This window comes from Lycium ferocissimum, chromosome 5 (genome assembly GCF_029784015.1).
Source record: "Lycium ferocissimum isolate CSIRO_LF1 chromosome 5, AGI_CSIRO_Lferr_CH_V1, whole genome shotgun sequence".
In the NCBI taxonomy this organism is placed as follows: Eukaryota; Viridiplantae; Streptophyta; class Magnoliopsida; order Solanales; family Solanaceae; genus Lycium; species Lycium ferocissimum.
Genome location: NC_081346.1, coordinates 30,401,499 through 30,418,333, shown reverse-complemented (window position 1 = coordinate 30,418,333; position 16,835 = coordinate 30,401,499). Strand labels below are relative to the sequence as shown.

Below are 16,835 nucleotides of genomic sequence, written 5' to 3'. Positions count from 1 at the left end.
CGTCATACGCGGTGAGTTCGGCGGTGTCGGTGGGTGGTATAATGTGCTCGAGTACGGGCGAACGCGGGCTAGGACTTTGAATAGGGTTGCCCATTCGTGATAATGGCCTTTCCATGTCTAGAGTGATTGGGATTAAGGATTTCACATTCGTGACGGTTAGGTAATGGAAATTTTTATTGTCGGCCATGGGAGGGAGAAGAGGAAGGAGGAAGGGCGCGTTTAGGGTTAGGGTTCGAAAGAGAAAGAGAGGTGGACGGCTAGGGTTTGGGAAGGAAACCTAGTCGATACCATGTAGGAAATCAATCCGTGCCTTGTATTGATGTATCAAAGTTATTATATACAAAGTAGGTATCCCTAATTAGAAGATACTAGCCTAAATTACGTTAATTACGGACTCCGATTACAATACATAAGGAAGGGAATATTTACAATATTTATACTATTACATAGTCTATCAATTATTATAGTAAGTTAGTTGTCATTTTTATCAGATTAAAAATTAATGCCTATTACAGAAATTCGAATACAAATTATATACACTGAATGTTTAATTTGTTTCACTATTAATGTACTTTAACATGTGATAACAGAAGATCAATTACTAATTACCTTCTCTGTCTTAATTGATGTGACACCATTTTTTTCATTCTGTCTCGGAAAGGATGATATATTTATATACTTAGAAACAATATAAAATTAACTTATTGAAGGGAAGTCTTGGAGCAATGGTAAAGTTGTTTCCATGTGGCTTATAGGTTGAAAGCAGTCACTAGTGCTTGCGTTAGGGTAAGTTGTCTACATCACATCTTTTGGGGTGTGGCCCTTCCCCGGACCGGGACGAAAGAAGATATAATGATATATTTATCATAAAAAATTATAAGTATTTAACTATATGAAAAGTGATCGGATTTTATAAATATTTGTTTACACGTATAGACGATTTGAACTTTTTACCTTTACAGCTAGGAACTTGTCTGTTTTGTATTATCCAATGTTCCAACTAAGCATTTAATCAGCCTCTAAATCCCTCGCAAGTGTACCTACCCCCCAATTACAACCCTTTTTCACTTGGCCCAACTCAAGCCATTTTCTCTGCTCATCTATATATAGAGCCGTAAGACTAGTAGCTTTCCCTCATTCCTCAATCTTCCTTATTATGGCTACCCACCATTCCAGCTATGACCCGGAAAACTCCCCGAACCATTACACATTCCTCCCGGGTCAACCCGAATCCACCGGGTCAACCCGCCGGAAGTCACTTAAAGTTGTCTCCATCATTTTGCTCTCTTCTTTGTTGTTGTTATCTTTATTAACAGCCTTTGTGATGGTAAACAAGCAGTCACCGGAGTTGCAAAATAACTCACCGGAGACTTTGATACCGTCAAGAGGTGTTTCTCAGGGAGTCTCTGAGAAGACTTTCAGGGATGTTAGCACTACTCTTTCGTACGCGTGGTCAAATGCTATGCTTACCTGGCAAAGGACTGCTTACCATTTTCAACCTCAACAAAATTGGATGAACGGTAATTACCACGTACTTTCTTGTTTTGACTTTTTTGTTTCATTCTTTTATTTGATATATCAAAGTTGAAATTAATATTCCAGATACTCATACCAGTTTTTTTTTTTTTTCAAATGATTCGTATGGATATTGATTTGTTGGGGTATCTTTTGGATTCTGAATGGATGCTATGTTGCAGATCCTAATGGTGAGTTAACTAATTTCCATTATACTATTTACTTGTTACTATTTAATAATTAATACCCGAGCCATGATTAAAACATTAGGCTATAGCTGGTTAAAGATTTTCAAAAGCAATAAAATAGTAATCGTGTCATATAGTTACCATAACAATATACAAGTTACTGTTTGATGACAAGAAATTTAATACTCGGCTTCGTTAATTCTCTCATGATTGCATCATCTACCTTTGAGCTAATTGGTTTTCTTTGATTTAAACCTCTAAGTCTGAGTCATACATAGATCATGAGCATATCATTAGGCTAATTGAGGAATTTCCAATTTCTCCCATTAGCATAAGCAATAGCGTGGATGGTGTTTATATATACACTTTTCGTTTCTTTTTGCTTTTCACTTTTACCTTTTGCCCTTAAGAAAATATTGATTAGAAAAATAATTTAATTAAATCAAAATAATTTAATCAAAGCATTCTTGTTTATTCTCTGATTATTATAATTTATTATACCATTTATTTTCACCACATTTATTTGATTAAAGATAATACTTTAAAAAAAAGTCAATTCTCTGATTTTTCTAATTCAATAAGTATTTTACTAAGCACGACAAGTTAAATAGGAGAGATGAGTATATTCTAACCTTTCTAGAGATTCACACATGGTTGAGCTAGGGTGAAAGATATGGGAACTTTTTGATGAATTAGGCATATGTCTCCAATATAATTGGGATAAACATGAGATGTGTGGTAGTAATGCTTTTTGTGCAACATATCTCATCATACCAAAACACATGATTGGTATTTGGTTAGTTCTATACGGAGTCTAGGGGCCAATCACGTTATATTGGCCACACCTTTTGTAGTAATGTAATAATTGTACAAGTTGGGGCTCCACAAGGATTTATCCGTCTTTCCACCTGTCTTTTTTTCTAAATTTTTTTTGAAATGTAGTAGGTTTTCTTGTGGGGCCCCAACTTGTACAAGGATTTATTCGTCTTTCTATTGGCCATGAGAATTTTTCACTTTATTCAGAAAATAATTTCACTTTATTTAAAAATTAATATTTGGCTGGAATTTAAAAAATATCTAAAAACTTATTTTTTTATTTTTTATTTTTGTCACTTTCAATACATTCAAATAACTAAATATTCTATCCAAAAAACTATACACAACTCCAGCTTTAAAATTTCAAATAAATTAAAAAATATTTATTTTTCATGGTCAAACGCCTACTTAGATGCTCTATGACTATTAGCATTTGTTAAACAGAAAGGAAGAAGAAAAGGATAATAAAAGGAAAGAAGTTGAAAATTATTTGAAAAGACTATTCATTTTCTGATTGGAGTCCAAGCATGTCCTTATCCTGCTCTCTTGCCATCTAGAAATAGGGGTGGGCATGATATTCGACTATTCTACGAAAATCAAAAAATTTTGTAACGTCATTTCGATATTATGGTATTTGATATGTATTTTTAAAAAAATTAATATTCGGTACGGTATTCGATATTTATAAAAAAAATATCAAAATATCGAATACCATACCGAAGTATATAATTACATATACAATTCATATATCTTAGTATTGTAATACTTATAAGTATGTAAACTAGTACTTATTAGAAAACTAATTGTTTAAATGTTGGAACTTTGATTACTCTTGATTTAAATGTCTTTTTTGTGTAATTAATTTACGAATACGAAGGGGATTGCTTGTACTTTCTTTTGAATATTTTTACATGTGTAAGGTGTTTAGTACATAATAATTGAGACGTTTCTTAAGTAGCGGAAGTCATAATTCTCCACGATATGAGTATATGTAAGTCGAAGTTGGACAAACTATGGTACGGATTTACCGTACCGTAAAATACCGAAACCAAACTTTAAAAATACCGAACCATACCGAGTTAATTTGGTACGGTAATGATATAGTATTTTTAAAAATCTAAATTACCGTACCGAAGTTTCAAATATCGTACCATGCGCACCCGTACCTTCTCTTTGTTTTACTTTTCCTTTTTCTAAATAATACAATGCTTTCGAAAATCTTGACACTATTCGATTACAGATTATCCATTCTTGGATACTTGAGAGCAAAATCATTGAGACAACTTAATGGGAAAATAAATGAGTACCAAACACAAGTTCGATTATTTATTTGTTTTTAGGGGGAGGAGGAGATGCCACTAGTTAAATTTGCTTACTTGTTGGAGATAATCTTTAGCCAAAAGTCAAAATAAAAAACTCGTAGCGAAGTTGGAAGTAAAAGAACATTTATCTTTTATCGGAATAGCATAGCAATTTCCAATAAACATTCTGGGATTTCGTGGAGTATTTAACAATTCAATTGCTTAGAATTTAGTCATTACATTGACATTTAGAACATGCAAGAAAATTTAATCACTTGACGGGTGTGTTTGGTATGGAGTAAAAATTTTTTTTATTTTTTATGTTTGGTTAGTTCTCTAGGAATATAAGTTTATTAAAAATGAGGAAAATAATTGTCCAATAGAAGTAGGAAAAACAAGTTTTATAAGTGATATGATATTTTAAGTTTATTGTTCTCATTCCCACTCTCAACGCCCCTAAACCTCACCCTTGACCATCTAACACCCCCCCCCCCCCCCCGCATAGTGTTTTGCACATATAAATATTTTTGGGACAATATATTTTTATTTATTTACCAAATATTAAAAAATTAGTAAAAAACCCACTTATTTTCTAAGAAACATCTTCATAGAAAATATTTTCCTTCCTAACGAATACACCCCAAATTTTCGTAAGATTTCCGTAAAATGAAGAAAGAAACATGAACAAATGACGTGAATACAATGGTTTTAACAGGTCCATTATACCACAAGGGATGGTACCATATTTTTTATCAATACAATCCAGATTCAGCTATTTGGGGAAATATCACATGGGGCCATGCAGTATCCACGGACTTGATCCACTGGCTCTACTTGCCTTTCGCCATGGTTCCTGATCAATGGTACGATATCAACGGTGTCTGGACTGGGTCCGCTACCATCCTACCCGACGGTCAGATCATGATGCTCTACACTGGTGACACCGATGATTATGTACAGGTAGGTATCAAATGAGCAAGTTGGCTGAATTTGTACGGGTCAACATGGGCTAAGTTAATAAATAGGCGGGTTATTGATTCGCTCAAAAGTCATTTTTTTGCGCGGATTGCCCTTCTTTTGGGGTGGTCTTTAAATTTTGCCCCTCATATTTGTAGTCTTTAAATTATGCCTCTCATATTGCTGATCTTTAATTTTTGCCCTTCGCATTGCAACTCTGAGCGTTCACGCAAAAATCATGAGGTTCTGAGTTCGAACTCCCGCTCAAGCATAAATTAAAAAAAAAAATTGCAAGGTAAGGTTTGGGTCGCGTGTATGCCGGACCCGGCATACTCTTGTTAAGGAATTACCAAATTTATGCCGGACCCAGCATACTCATGCCTTATGGGCAGACTTGGCATAAGTATGCCGGGTCCGGCATAACTTTGGTAATTCCTTCACAAGTTTATGCCGGTGGGGGCATACTTTTAATGGGCAAACTTTTATGCCGGACCCGGCATAAACTTGTGAAGGAATTATCAAAGTTATCTTGGACCGGCATACTTATGCAAGTGCCTTACAAGGCATAAGTATGCCGGATCCGGCATAACTTTGATAATTCCTTTACAAGTGTATGCCGGTGGGGGCATAGCGAAATTTAAACTCTGCCTTGCGATTTTTTTTTTTAAAATTTTCACTGTGTGGGGGTTCGAACCTGGAACCCGTGGGTTTTAGCTGAAGGGCAAAATTTAAAGATTTCAAATATGAGGGGCAAAATTTAAAGACCACCCCAAAAGAAGGGCAATTCACAAAAGTTACTTGTGCTGAATGAGCTAAAAAGCGAATCATAACCCAACTCGTCAAATTCTTACTGAGTTATAATTTCTTTGTTTGTTAGTACTTTATAATTTTTTAGTACCTAATTGAAATTATTTTTCTTTCTTTACTATGGTTATATATAACATACCAAATTAAAAAATATTTTGTGAAATATTTTGATAAGTTTTCTCATTGTTCAATTTGGGTTGCATATCAACCCAACTTATTTATGGGTTGAGTCAATAATTGGACGGGTCAATAATCAACCCAAACTTAAATGGATTGGACGGTTCATACTTTCATGGGCTAATTTTGCTACCCCTATGTACAGGTGCAAAATCTTGCGTACCCTGCCAACTTATCGGATCCTCTCCTCCTTGACTGGGTCAAGTACCGTGGCAACCCGGTCATGGTTCCCCCACCCGGCATTGGTATTAAGGACTTTAGAGACCCGACGACTGCGTGGACTGGGCCTCAAAATGGGCAATGGCTGCTAACCATTGGGTCCAAGATGGGTAAAACGGGTATTGCGCTTGTTTATGACACTTCCAACTTCACAAGCTTTAACTTATTGCATGGAGTTTTGCATGCGGTTCCGGGTACGGGTATGTGGGAGTGTGTGGACTTTTACCCGGTATCCACCTTAGACTCAAACGGGTTGGACACATCATATAACGGGCCAGGTATAAAGCATGTGCTAAAAGCAAGTTTAGACGACAATAAGCAAGATCACTATGCTATTGGGACGTATGACCTGGTAAAGAACAAATGGACACCTGATAACCCGGAGTTGGATTGTGGTATTGGGTTGAGGCTGGACTATGGGAAATATTATGCATCAAAAACATTTTATGACCCAAAGAAGCAAAGAAGAGTACTGTGGGGATGGGTTGGTGAAACAGACAGCGAATCTGCTGACCTGCAGAAGGGATGGTCATCTCTACAGGTATGGACTCTTCAAGCACTCTAGCTACTTCAGCTTCCAAAGAGTATTAACCCGTTGTTTTGTTTGTTTTACTTCACACCATACATATCTTACAGTCAATTCATTACACCTCAAACTTGAATTAGTTAAGCTGGCTATAGGGACCTTTGGTAATTTGATTATTCATTATACACTTACTATCTATCATAATCCACAATTCTTTATCTAATTTAGTAGTGCGCAATACACTTTAGGCACGTAGCCTGAATTTAATAACAGGATCATCCTGATGTTATAGACTCCCCATTCATGTTTATTTGTCCATGTTTAACTTGGCACACCCTTTAAGAAAAAAGGGCGGCCCAGTACATAAAGCATCCCGCGTTAGCAGGGCTCAGGGAAGGGCCAATAAATAAAATGATAATTTTACTATATCACCCCTAATTATTATATGTTGGAAAATGAATTAGAAATAATTATAATACTTAATAATAAGGGAAAGTAGGTATAAAATGGTAAATTATCTCTGGGTTTTTCAAACCAGACAAGTAAAAGTGGATATCTATTTTTAGCATAGTGGACGTGGATATCTATTTTTAGCATAGTGGACAAGTAAAAGTGGACGGAGAGAGTACAAAATAATTTCAGTGGAATAACGATGCATCAGTAGGTGAAGAATGTTTGATTTGAATTGAATTGTTCGTTCTAATAATTCTCAATTATGATGCAAAATGGATTTTGTTTGAGACGTATAGAGATGATATGTCTAATAATTTCCTGTACTAATAACAGAGTATTCCAAGGACAGTGCTTTATGACAAGAAGACAGGGACAAATCTACTTCAGTGGCCAATTGAAGAAATTGAAAGCTTAAGAGCAGGTGATCCAATAGTAAAGCAGCTCAATCTTCAACCAGGCTCAATTGAGCTACTCCATGTTAACTCAGCCGCACAGGTTTGTTCTGACTTTCTTTAAAATTGTAAACTTTTTACGTATACGCCGATACGCGCTTAATCTGCAGTCCTTAAACTTGTTTGGCAATTGTGCAGTTGGATATAGAAGCCTCATTTGAAGTGGACAAAGTCGCACTTGAGGGAACAATTGAAGCAAATGCAGGTTACAACTGCGGTTCTAGTGGAGGTGCTGCTAGCAGAGGCATATTGGGACCATTTGGTGTCGTTGTAATTGCTGATCAAACGTTGTCTGAGCTAACTCCAGTTTACTTCTACATTTCTAAAGGAGCTGATGGCCGAGCAAAGACTCACTTCTGTGCTGACCAAACTAGGTTTGTTTCCACTTCCTCTATCTGGCATAATTTGTCTTAATAGTCCTTGTCAAATGTAGATGGATGTCCAGATGAATAAAATAGCGCGGTGTGATCTGATGCAGATCCTCAGAGGCTCCTGGAGTTGCTAAACAAGTTTATGGCAGTTCAGTACCAGTGTTGGATGGTGAAAAACATTCAATGAGATTATTGGTAAGTATTATTATTATTATTATTATTGTTCTAGCATTATCTTATTCTTCATTTTTATTACTACCGTTGTGTTGTTACTTTTACTTTGGTTATCTTTACTATTTTTGTTGTCAGTACTTTTCTTTTATCAATATTTTCATCAAAGCTTATTTATTTTCATCAAAGCTTATTTACTTTGGCATTATTTTTTTTGTCAAACCTGTTATGAAAATTGATTTTATTGAGTTGAGGGTTTAAAGAAGTCTAGTCTAGTTGGTTCATGTCATGCCCCGAATCATGGCCTGGGCGTAACACGGCAGTCGGTGCCTGACTGCATGTGACCTAGCGAACCAATTGACTGACTGAATCAACATGTGATATCAAAACATACTAAATGGAAATAATACTAACACATGCTGATCTACTAAGAGTCTGTCTGAAATATCATAAATGCGGAAATACTGAATAAGCTCGAAAGTCTGAATAAGTAGCCGACAAGGCTAACACAAAAGCCTGCTAAACATTTGACTGACTGCAAATATAGTCTATGAAGCCTCTAAGAATAATAAAGTCTGAATGTTTATCGGGACAAGGCCCCCGGCATACCTGCCTGATTAGAAATATTGAAAAAAACTGTAGAGTGTGATAATGCCCCGAGGGAACTGGGGCTCACCAAATAGCTGGTACGATAATCCTAGCGCTCTGAATCGTCTCGTTACCTGCATCGTGAAATGCAGGCCCCCGGACAATAAAACGGGACGTTAATACATTTGAATCGCACTGGTATGTAAAGCAACTGAAAGAAAGAACTGTAAATGGGGTGCTCGGGGAAAGGGCGGGCCGAATCAATAAACATGTAAAGAGTGCTAAAACTGAAACTGATATCTAATATCTGATAACTGAAATGAACAAAGGAAGTAAAGATATGAATACTCCCTGTTCTGAATGGAGAACCACCTGTTTAACTGAAAATCATGGTCTGTGGCCTTAGGCCCAATATATATGTGCATACATAATCTGTGGCCTTGTGCCCAAGTATAAGTATGCAAAATCTGTGGCCTTGTGCCTAAGTATGAGCATGCTAAATCTGTGGCCTTGTGCCTAAGTGTAAGCATGCAAAATTTGTGGCCTTGTGCCCATTTACAGGTATTCAACATTCAACAATTTGTATCCAGGATCATGGAATACTGAGCATTACTATACTAAGACATGTATTCATGAACTGATTAAGAGACCTGAAGCTTTACTATTTATAAATATGCTGAGTATATTCTAGACTGAGACTCATGGGTATCAAACACAAGTCTATATTGATTACGTACTGAGCTCACAACGTTCGGAATGAAAGCCATGAACGAATTACGAAACTAGAGAATAGAAGTTCTATAACTATTCAAGGAACTAAGCTTAACTATACTTCTGAGGCAATTAGTAACGTTGTAAAAGAACGTGGTGTAGGGAGAATCATTAATATTCTCAAACATAGAGAGTTAGCCTCACATACCGATAATCGCGCCAATCCAACGAACTAAACTGCTTTTCTGACCAAAACACCAAAACCCTAGCTTTGAATCACTTGAGAGGGATTTACCTTGGAAATCCTATGTTTTGGGTGAGGAATCATGTTACTACTCATGAATTAATGTTAGAATTACTTAGGAATCGCTAGAGCGGTCTTACCTTGACGTGGGAGAATGAGGAGAGGAGGAAAACGGCTGCTTAGGGCTTTAGAACGAAGTTGGAATGTTTGATAAATGAAATTTCGAGTTAAGTGTTGAATTTGTAGCACGGACATTTTGGACCCCTAAGCTCACCGAGCGCGGTGTAAGGCAAGCCCTTGCTTCGCCTTGGGGCGAGCTCCCCTGTCCATTTTACACTTAGATGATTTTCTTGAATTTTTCCAACTTTTGGACCCCTACTTCGCTGAGCGCAGTCTAAGCCGCCGAGCCCTTGCCTCGCTTTGGGGCGAGCTCAGTGAGCTTCCCTGTCTATTTTACACTTAGTCAAAATTTCACGTTTTCCGCTCCTCAACAGCGTTCAGTAAAATGGGCATAACTCCTAGCATAAAGCTCCGTTAGGGCTCCACAATATACCATTGGAAAGGTATTTAAAAGGACTACAACTTTCATGCTTAAGTTTTCTCAAATTCCTAACAGATTTTCACGAAATCAGGCTAGAAGACAGACTTGCCAAAACTTAGCCGATTCTATTGAATCTTAAACACCTCTCTATTAGCCATATTACGACGATCATATCTCCTTGCTCCGAACTCTGATTGGCCTGATCCTTATATGCCTGGAAAGGTATTTCTTCGTACTACAACTTTCATTAAGGAGCCTTTTTCAAATTCTAACGAATCAAGGGGTCATGGGTGCCTGAAATAGGCCTATCAACCTCTTTTCGCAAAATGTTTAAACCTTCAGTTTTTTCAAAAACTCTAACGATACGAGTCTAACCTTAGTTCTTAGATATGGGGTGTAACAGTTCACAATAATGTATGCTATAAAAGTACTTGGCTATTGCATTTGTTCTTCAGCTTCTTGTGGATTTTTTTGAGTAAAACTTTGTAAACTGGATTTAGGTGGACCACTCAATTGTGGAGAGTTTTGGTCAAGGAGGAAGAACAGTCATAACATCGCGAATTTACCCAGCAAAGGCAATCAATGGAGCAGCACGACTCTTCGTTTTCAACAATGCCACAGGGACTAGTGTGACTGCCTCCCTGAAGATTTGGTCACTTAAATCAGCTGATATTCAATCCTTTCCCTTGGAAAATTTGTAATTTATTGAACCATATCTTCTTCATTCTTTTTTCCATTTGAAGGTTATTTCACCTGTCCCATTAAGAAATGGAAGAGAGAAAATAAAGAGAGATAGTGAGAGAGTAGAGTAGGCTAGAATATGTAGTGTTGTTACTACTTATTAGTCACTATTTTAGTTATTATTCCGCTGGACCTGTGCTATTATACACCCCTTAGGTGTAGTTCTTGTCCAGCAGTGTGGCCTTTGTACTATAGTGTAACAATATCATTTACAAATAGAGCCATTCTTCACTTCGACATTGGTTTTTGAGGGATTTGGTTAACCCCCTTTGAAATCTGGTGACTGATTGCTTGCTGTGATCTACTCTTTGCATTTCTCAAGTTTCTTACCATCTACTAATGGAAGAAGAACCTAGTTAGAATGCCAGAACTTATATCATAAACAACAACAAAGATAATATTGGACATGAACCTTAATTTGGTGGAACTTCAAACCTTGCAACCTGCTGGAGACCTCAGTCAATGGCCCAATTGTTAGGTTAAAGTTATCTGCCAGACCTAATTCTTGTGGGTTCAAAGTTGGAGATTATTTTTATGGTCAACGATGTTGCATTTGTAGCTGATATAGATCTTGTTTTAACATCTTGAACTTTATCTTTTCTCTTTTCGTTGTTCTTAACGCTCTTTTCTTGATAGGTATCCTTAGTAAAAAGTTCTAGTACCGCTGCTTACAATAAACCAATTAATGAAAAATGCATGTCTTTCATATACATATTTATCACCTAACTATGGTCAAGTGATATATATTTTCACTTTAAATTAAACTTCTCAGCTTAAATTTTCTGATTAATACCGAGTACAGATACATATTTTGTGCAATAGAATGAAATTAAAGACCACAACAAAAGCCTTTGTAGTAAACATTTATTGGGAGTTAGGACCTTGACTTGCTATCGAAGCTGCATAAAATGTAAAAATTTCACGGGCTTATTTTGACACCGTCGTTTAATATGTATCCACCTTTTTAAACTTTTTACCTATATGCCTACTTCGAACGTGTAGTGTCTGAAGTTAGGCTTGACAAATTAACCTTCACACACGATGTCTGAAGTTACATATGAGCGATGTTCAAGTAAAATAAGTTGGACTTCAGTCATTTTTACTGGACTTCAGTCATTTTTGCTTGACTTCAACCATTTTTTCTTAAACTTCAGCCATATATGCTTGAACTCCGGACAGAAATGGCTGAGGTCATGCAAAAATGATTATACTTCAGTCACAGATGGCTGAAGTTCTAGCAAAAATGACTTAACTTCAGTCATATATGTCGGAACTTTTGCCATATGAAGTTAGGTTTTATCAAGACTAAATTGAGACACTGCATGTATGAAGTTGTCCGAACTAATACACGTGTAAAAAAAATGTAAAAAGCGAACACAAGATAGCGGACTCAAAGTGGGGTACTGTTTTGTCTCTAAGGTTAAGAAGCATACGAGCAAATAGTAGGTTTGAGTTCAAAATTTTTGGAGGAATAATTTGTGGAGGATCATATTTATATAACTTCAAAAAATAATTAAATAGTGATTTGGAAAAAGGATATTTGCATAAATCAACCCTCTTTATAGGGGTCACCAACCGGACAAATCTCATGTCCGACAACTAATAGCAAAGTATAGGCCCAGCTTATTAGGATGAACTTGGGCTTATCTTGTGGACTAGCTCACTAACTGTGATACAGAATAATAGGGTAAAAATCATTACACCCTGCAACTATGCTATAATCAAACTTTCCCTCATTCTTCCCTTTTTATTCTAATTGACCTTTTTAAATTCCAATTTTACCCTTACATTATCAACTTTGTCTTTTTTTTTTTTACTTCTTTAAAATCATGATAGTTTTTATTTTTTAATTTATGTAACAAATATTTTATAAAAATAAATATTAACTTCTAAGCGAAGAAAAAAGTGAAGAATACTGATTGAATATAAGTTAATGATGCTCTATAGGAGTGTTCATGGTTCGGTTTGGGTCGATTATTGATTAAAATCATAACCAAACCAATTTAATCGATTTTTAAATATCTAAAACCATAACCAAACCAAATAAAATAATAACCACCAGTTTGGTTCGATTTTTCGGTTTATGACTAGCAGCCATGAGACTTATCAGTAAAACATTAAAAAGTTAAAACAAACGATAACTTTTATTTATAGTTTAAGGTGGAACATACATAATAGAAACATTTTCACTATTAGTGATAGTGTTATACTCAAGTTACCCAAAGTTGCTAAACTATTACATATAGAGCTAAAAACTTAGTAGTGGTTGCACCATTGTTGTCATCTTAATACACATACCTGGAAATAAAGTAGAGCATAGGAGCTTTTAGTTGTTGTTACAAATTATAACGTACATATTAATTAAACATAAAGACTACCTAAAATTAAATGAAAATATATGAAATAAAAAAAAACTTTGTGTAATGATTCCAAACTTTGGGGCAGTACTTGGATTTTGCCCTCAATTCTCCCATTTTATTAAAAAAATTGTGTAATGATCTCAAACTTCAGATGTTTTTCTATCATTATACCCAAGGCTAGGGTCTCGACTACAAGGAGTTGCTCTTTTCTGCTTTTTAGGAGAATTACCCACGGAAGAAGTATTAGGCATTACCATGTGCTTGAGTTGCAGCAAATGCTGATGTTACTGAAGTATCTTCTATAGGAACCTCCAAATCTACAACCTCTGTCCTTTTCATATGAAAAATATTAGAAGTTTAGGACCCATTCAGACAAGAAAAAAGAAAGGTATAAATTCGAAAAAAGAAGAAGAAGAAGAAGAAGAAGAAACAACCTAAAATCAAATGGCAGACAAAGAAAGGCAAAAATTTAAGTTAAAGACATTAGACTCTAACATGAGCTTCTGTTAGTAGGTTTATACTTAACACTTAAAGAGTTAAAAGACTTAAAGACATGAGCTTGGACATATTCATAAAAACATGGGCCTTAAACAATCATTTAAAATAAGTAGACTAAAAATCAAATTAATGATTAAAAGGTATAAAATATTTATAATTATTTATGAGAAACTAATATTATACATATAAATAATTATAAAATTTATGTATATAATTTATCGGTTTGGTTCGGTTATTTTTTAAAAGAATCATAACCAAACCAAATATTATCGGTTTTTAAAATTTAAAACCAAACCAAACCAAATGTCAATTTTTTTATTCGGTTTGGTTAAATTTTCTGTTTGGTTTTGGTTTTAACCAAAACCATGAATAGCCCTAATGTTCTATAATAAAATAAATGGCAGGATAAACAAAAAATTAATTTTATTAAAACTAATCAAAACTTTAATAATTATTTACACAAAGGAAAAATAACAGGTCATAACTTTATAGATATATTTCTATGCAGGTAATGCAAAAATAATTAAAAAATAGAGGAAATTTTTTTAAAATAATTTATTTATACTGTAAATGAATTTTATTATAATGTAAGAAAATTTTCATTAGTGACAATCAAAACTTGTTTATTTATGTAAAAAATAGAGAATAATAGAGAAGTGAAACTTAAATATACACACATGCATGTACATATATATATATATATATATACATACTTACTGCATATAATACTGAAATAACAATCATAAAAATAGCATTAGATTTCGTTACAAATTCATCAAAGTATTATTTTACTTATAATGTTAATGAACATAAATAAGAATCTATAAATACATAGATTAAGAAAATAAATATTATATATAATATAAAAATGTATTACATAAATGGAGGATCGAAAAAAAATAAGGGTGAAATAGTCATTGCACAGGATTGAAATAGTCATTGCACAGGGAGAGAATATTTATTGTTCAAAATTGAGGAGGGAGTTTGATTTTTAAAAGCAAAGTTGAGGGGTGAAATATCTAATCCTACACTTGAATGATAATTTCTCATTTTTGAAAAAAGAAAAGATTTACTAATTTTATATTGCGTAAAATGTTACTCCCGCTAAATCCAAATTAGTCAAACGCTAAATCCAAATTAGTAACACTCAAAAGTCTTAATCGTTGATTAGAGCTCAGGTTCCCTTTCATTTATTCTTCGGAGAAGGGCCAAATATACCCCTTTACTATTGGAAAAGGGACAAATATACCTCAAAGTATCAAGTTGTTATACTTTGGGTTTAAATATATACCCCTGTTGTTATACTGTGGCACAAATATACCTCTCATTTTAACGGAATGACACGTGTCATCATCTTAGTGGTATATTTAAAATATCCCTAATTAATTAAAAATTCAACTCATAACCTAGTATCTAATTGGAAGACCCATACACATACCGGATATCCATACCCATACCCATACTTTGACACAATTAAATACGTACTTGGATTTCATTTACAAGTACAGACAAAAGTAGATGTTCATTTTTGTTGTTCAATTTTGACCATTTTCTCTCTTTTAATTTGTTCTTTTGAAAATTTTCTTTCGGTAATCTTGCAAGTTTAATACTACTTCGTCAACTAGTCACCTTTAAACTACAATGTTAATGAACAGAATATAGTTTTCTATTTAAATTTGTTCTTTTCAACTCTTTACTGGGAATAAAATCTTGTATATCAGATAAAATTGCTTATCAAAGCTGAATTTTGCTTGCTATTTAGTGGGTCATAATGCAATATTATTGAGTTTTATGTTGTTCTCAGCAAATGAGAAACTGGAGAAATTATGGGGTATTACCAAACATGATATAGTCTGATTAAAGACTGCAGATTGGTTGGATTTTGATTAATTTGACATCGGGTTATAGGTTGGATGTTAATTAATTAGGAGATAGTTTAAAATAGATTAATAGAATGATAACACGTGTCTCTCTATTAAAATGAGGGGTATATTTGTGCCAAAATATAACGGCAGGGGTATATGTGAACCCAAAGTATAACGGCAGAGATATATTTGGACTCAAAGTATAACGAGGGATATATTTGGCCCTTTTCCGTTTATTCTATTCTATTAGAGACAAAAAGGAAAAGTTCTGATATTAAAGTATATAGAATTGACAGAACTGTTTGGACCAATCTTCTCCTCACTATAATATAATAGTACTAATATTAAAATATATAGAATTGAGCTCGACTTTATATGAATTCTGCTACATTTAAGATTCTTATTTGCCTTTCCTTTTTTGCATTAATTCTTTTTCTATTTCAATAAGAAAACAGGTTTATGGGTATCATAAGCGGATCCTCATTGAATGAATAAATTGGCAGACCTGCTTGGTTTACGTAATCTTTACATGGCTTCTTTGTGCATTTAAGGGGTCATTTGGTAACTAGTTAGAATTATTCAGATATTAATAATACATAATACATAGATTAGTTATGAGAGAATTTATATATTATTTTATGCAGGGTTTAGTTGTTCATATACTTTCACCTTCTATTTTAATCATGCATAAAATAATACATAAATTCCCCCATAACTTATATATGTATTAGTTATGCAGTTACTAAATTGTAAACCAAACACCGTATTAATTTTATACATGAATAATTTATCTCCTAACTAACTACCAAACGTGATATTGCTTATGTAAAATTTAATATCTGCATAACTCACCTCCAAACCAGTTATCACACAACCCCAATATGAGCTGCTAAACTAGTTTCATTGACTCTTTTTTTTTTTCCTCTTCTTTTAAATTTTCGGTTTGTTATTATTCCCACAGAAAAGGCTTACAAATACTTTCCTTCCATCTTTGGATCTAAAAATACTCCTCCTTCCACTTCTTGTGTCTAAAAATATCCCTAAGGTTTGTTTTGGGCTCAAACATACCCCTCAAACTAAGGATATGTTTGAGCCCAAAACAAACCTTAGGGGTATTTTTAGACACAAAAGGCGGAAGGAGGGGTATTTTTAAACCCAAAGGTGGAAGGAGGGTATTTATGAGCCTTTTCTCATAGGTTAGGGATATTTATGAACCTTTTCCGTTATTCCTATTAGTTACGGTAGAGTCTTGTTCTTTTCATGTTCAGTAAGCTGATAGAGTTGCATCTCTCATTTAAATAGGTACTACTCCCTCTGTTCAAATTTATATGATG

At 34.4% G+C, this 16,835-nt stretch overlaps 1 protein-coding gene across 2 annotated transcripts; it reads left to right on the top strand.

The window, feature by feature from the left end:
• Window positions 1–1,051: 1,051 nt before the first annotated feature.
• On the top strand, window positions 1,052–11,015 carry LOC132056680 (acid beta-fructofuranosidase AIV-18). 2 transcript variants are annotated; one of them, XM_059448970.1, is made up of 8 exons: window positions 1,052–1,520; window positions 1,698–1,706; window positions 4,536–4,780; window positions 5,907–6,521; window positions 7,293–7,454; window positions 7,550–7,785; window positions 7,890–7,977; window positions 10,538–11,015. In XM_059448970.1, the coding sequence occupies exons 1-8, from the start codon at window positions 1,157–1,159 to the stop codon at window positions 10,736–10,738; spliced, it is 1,920 nt and encodes a 639-aa protein (XP_059304953.1). In that variant the 5' UTR covers window positions 1,052–1,156; the 3' UTR covers window positions 10,739–11,015. The 2 variants fall into 2 exon arrangements, with proteins under 2 accessions (XP_059304953.1, XP_059304954.1); XM_059448971.1 differs by lacking the exon at window positions 1,698–1,706 and having other exon boundaries at window positions 1,053–1,520.
• Window positions 11,016–16,835: the final 5,820 nt, after the last annotated feature.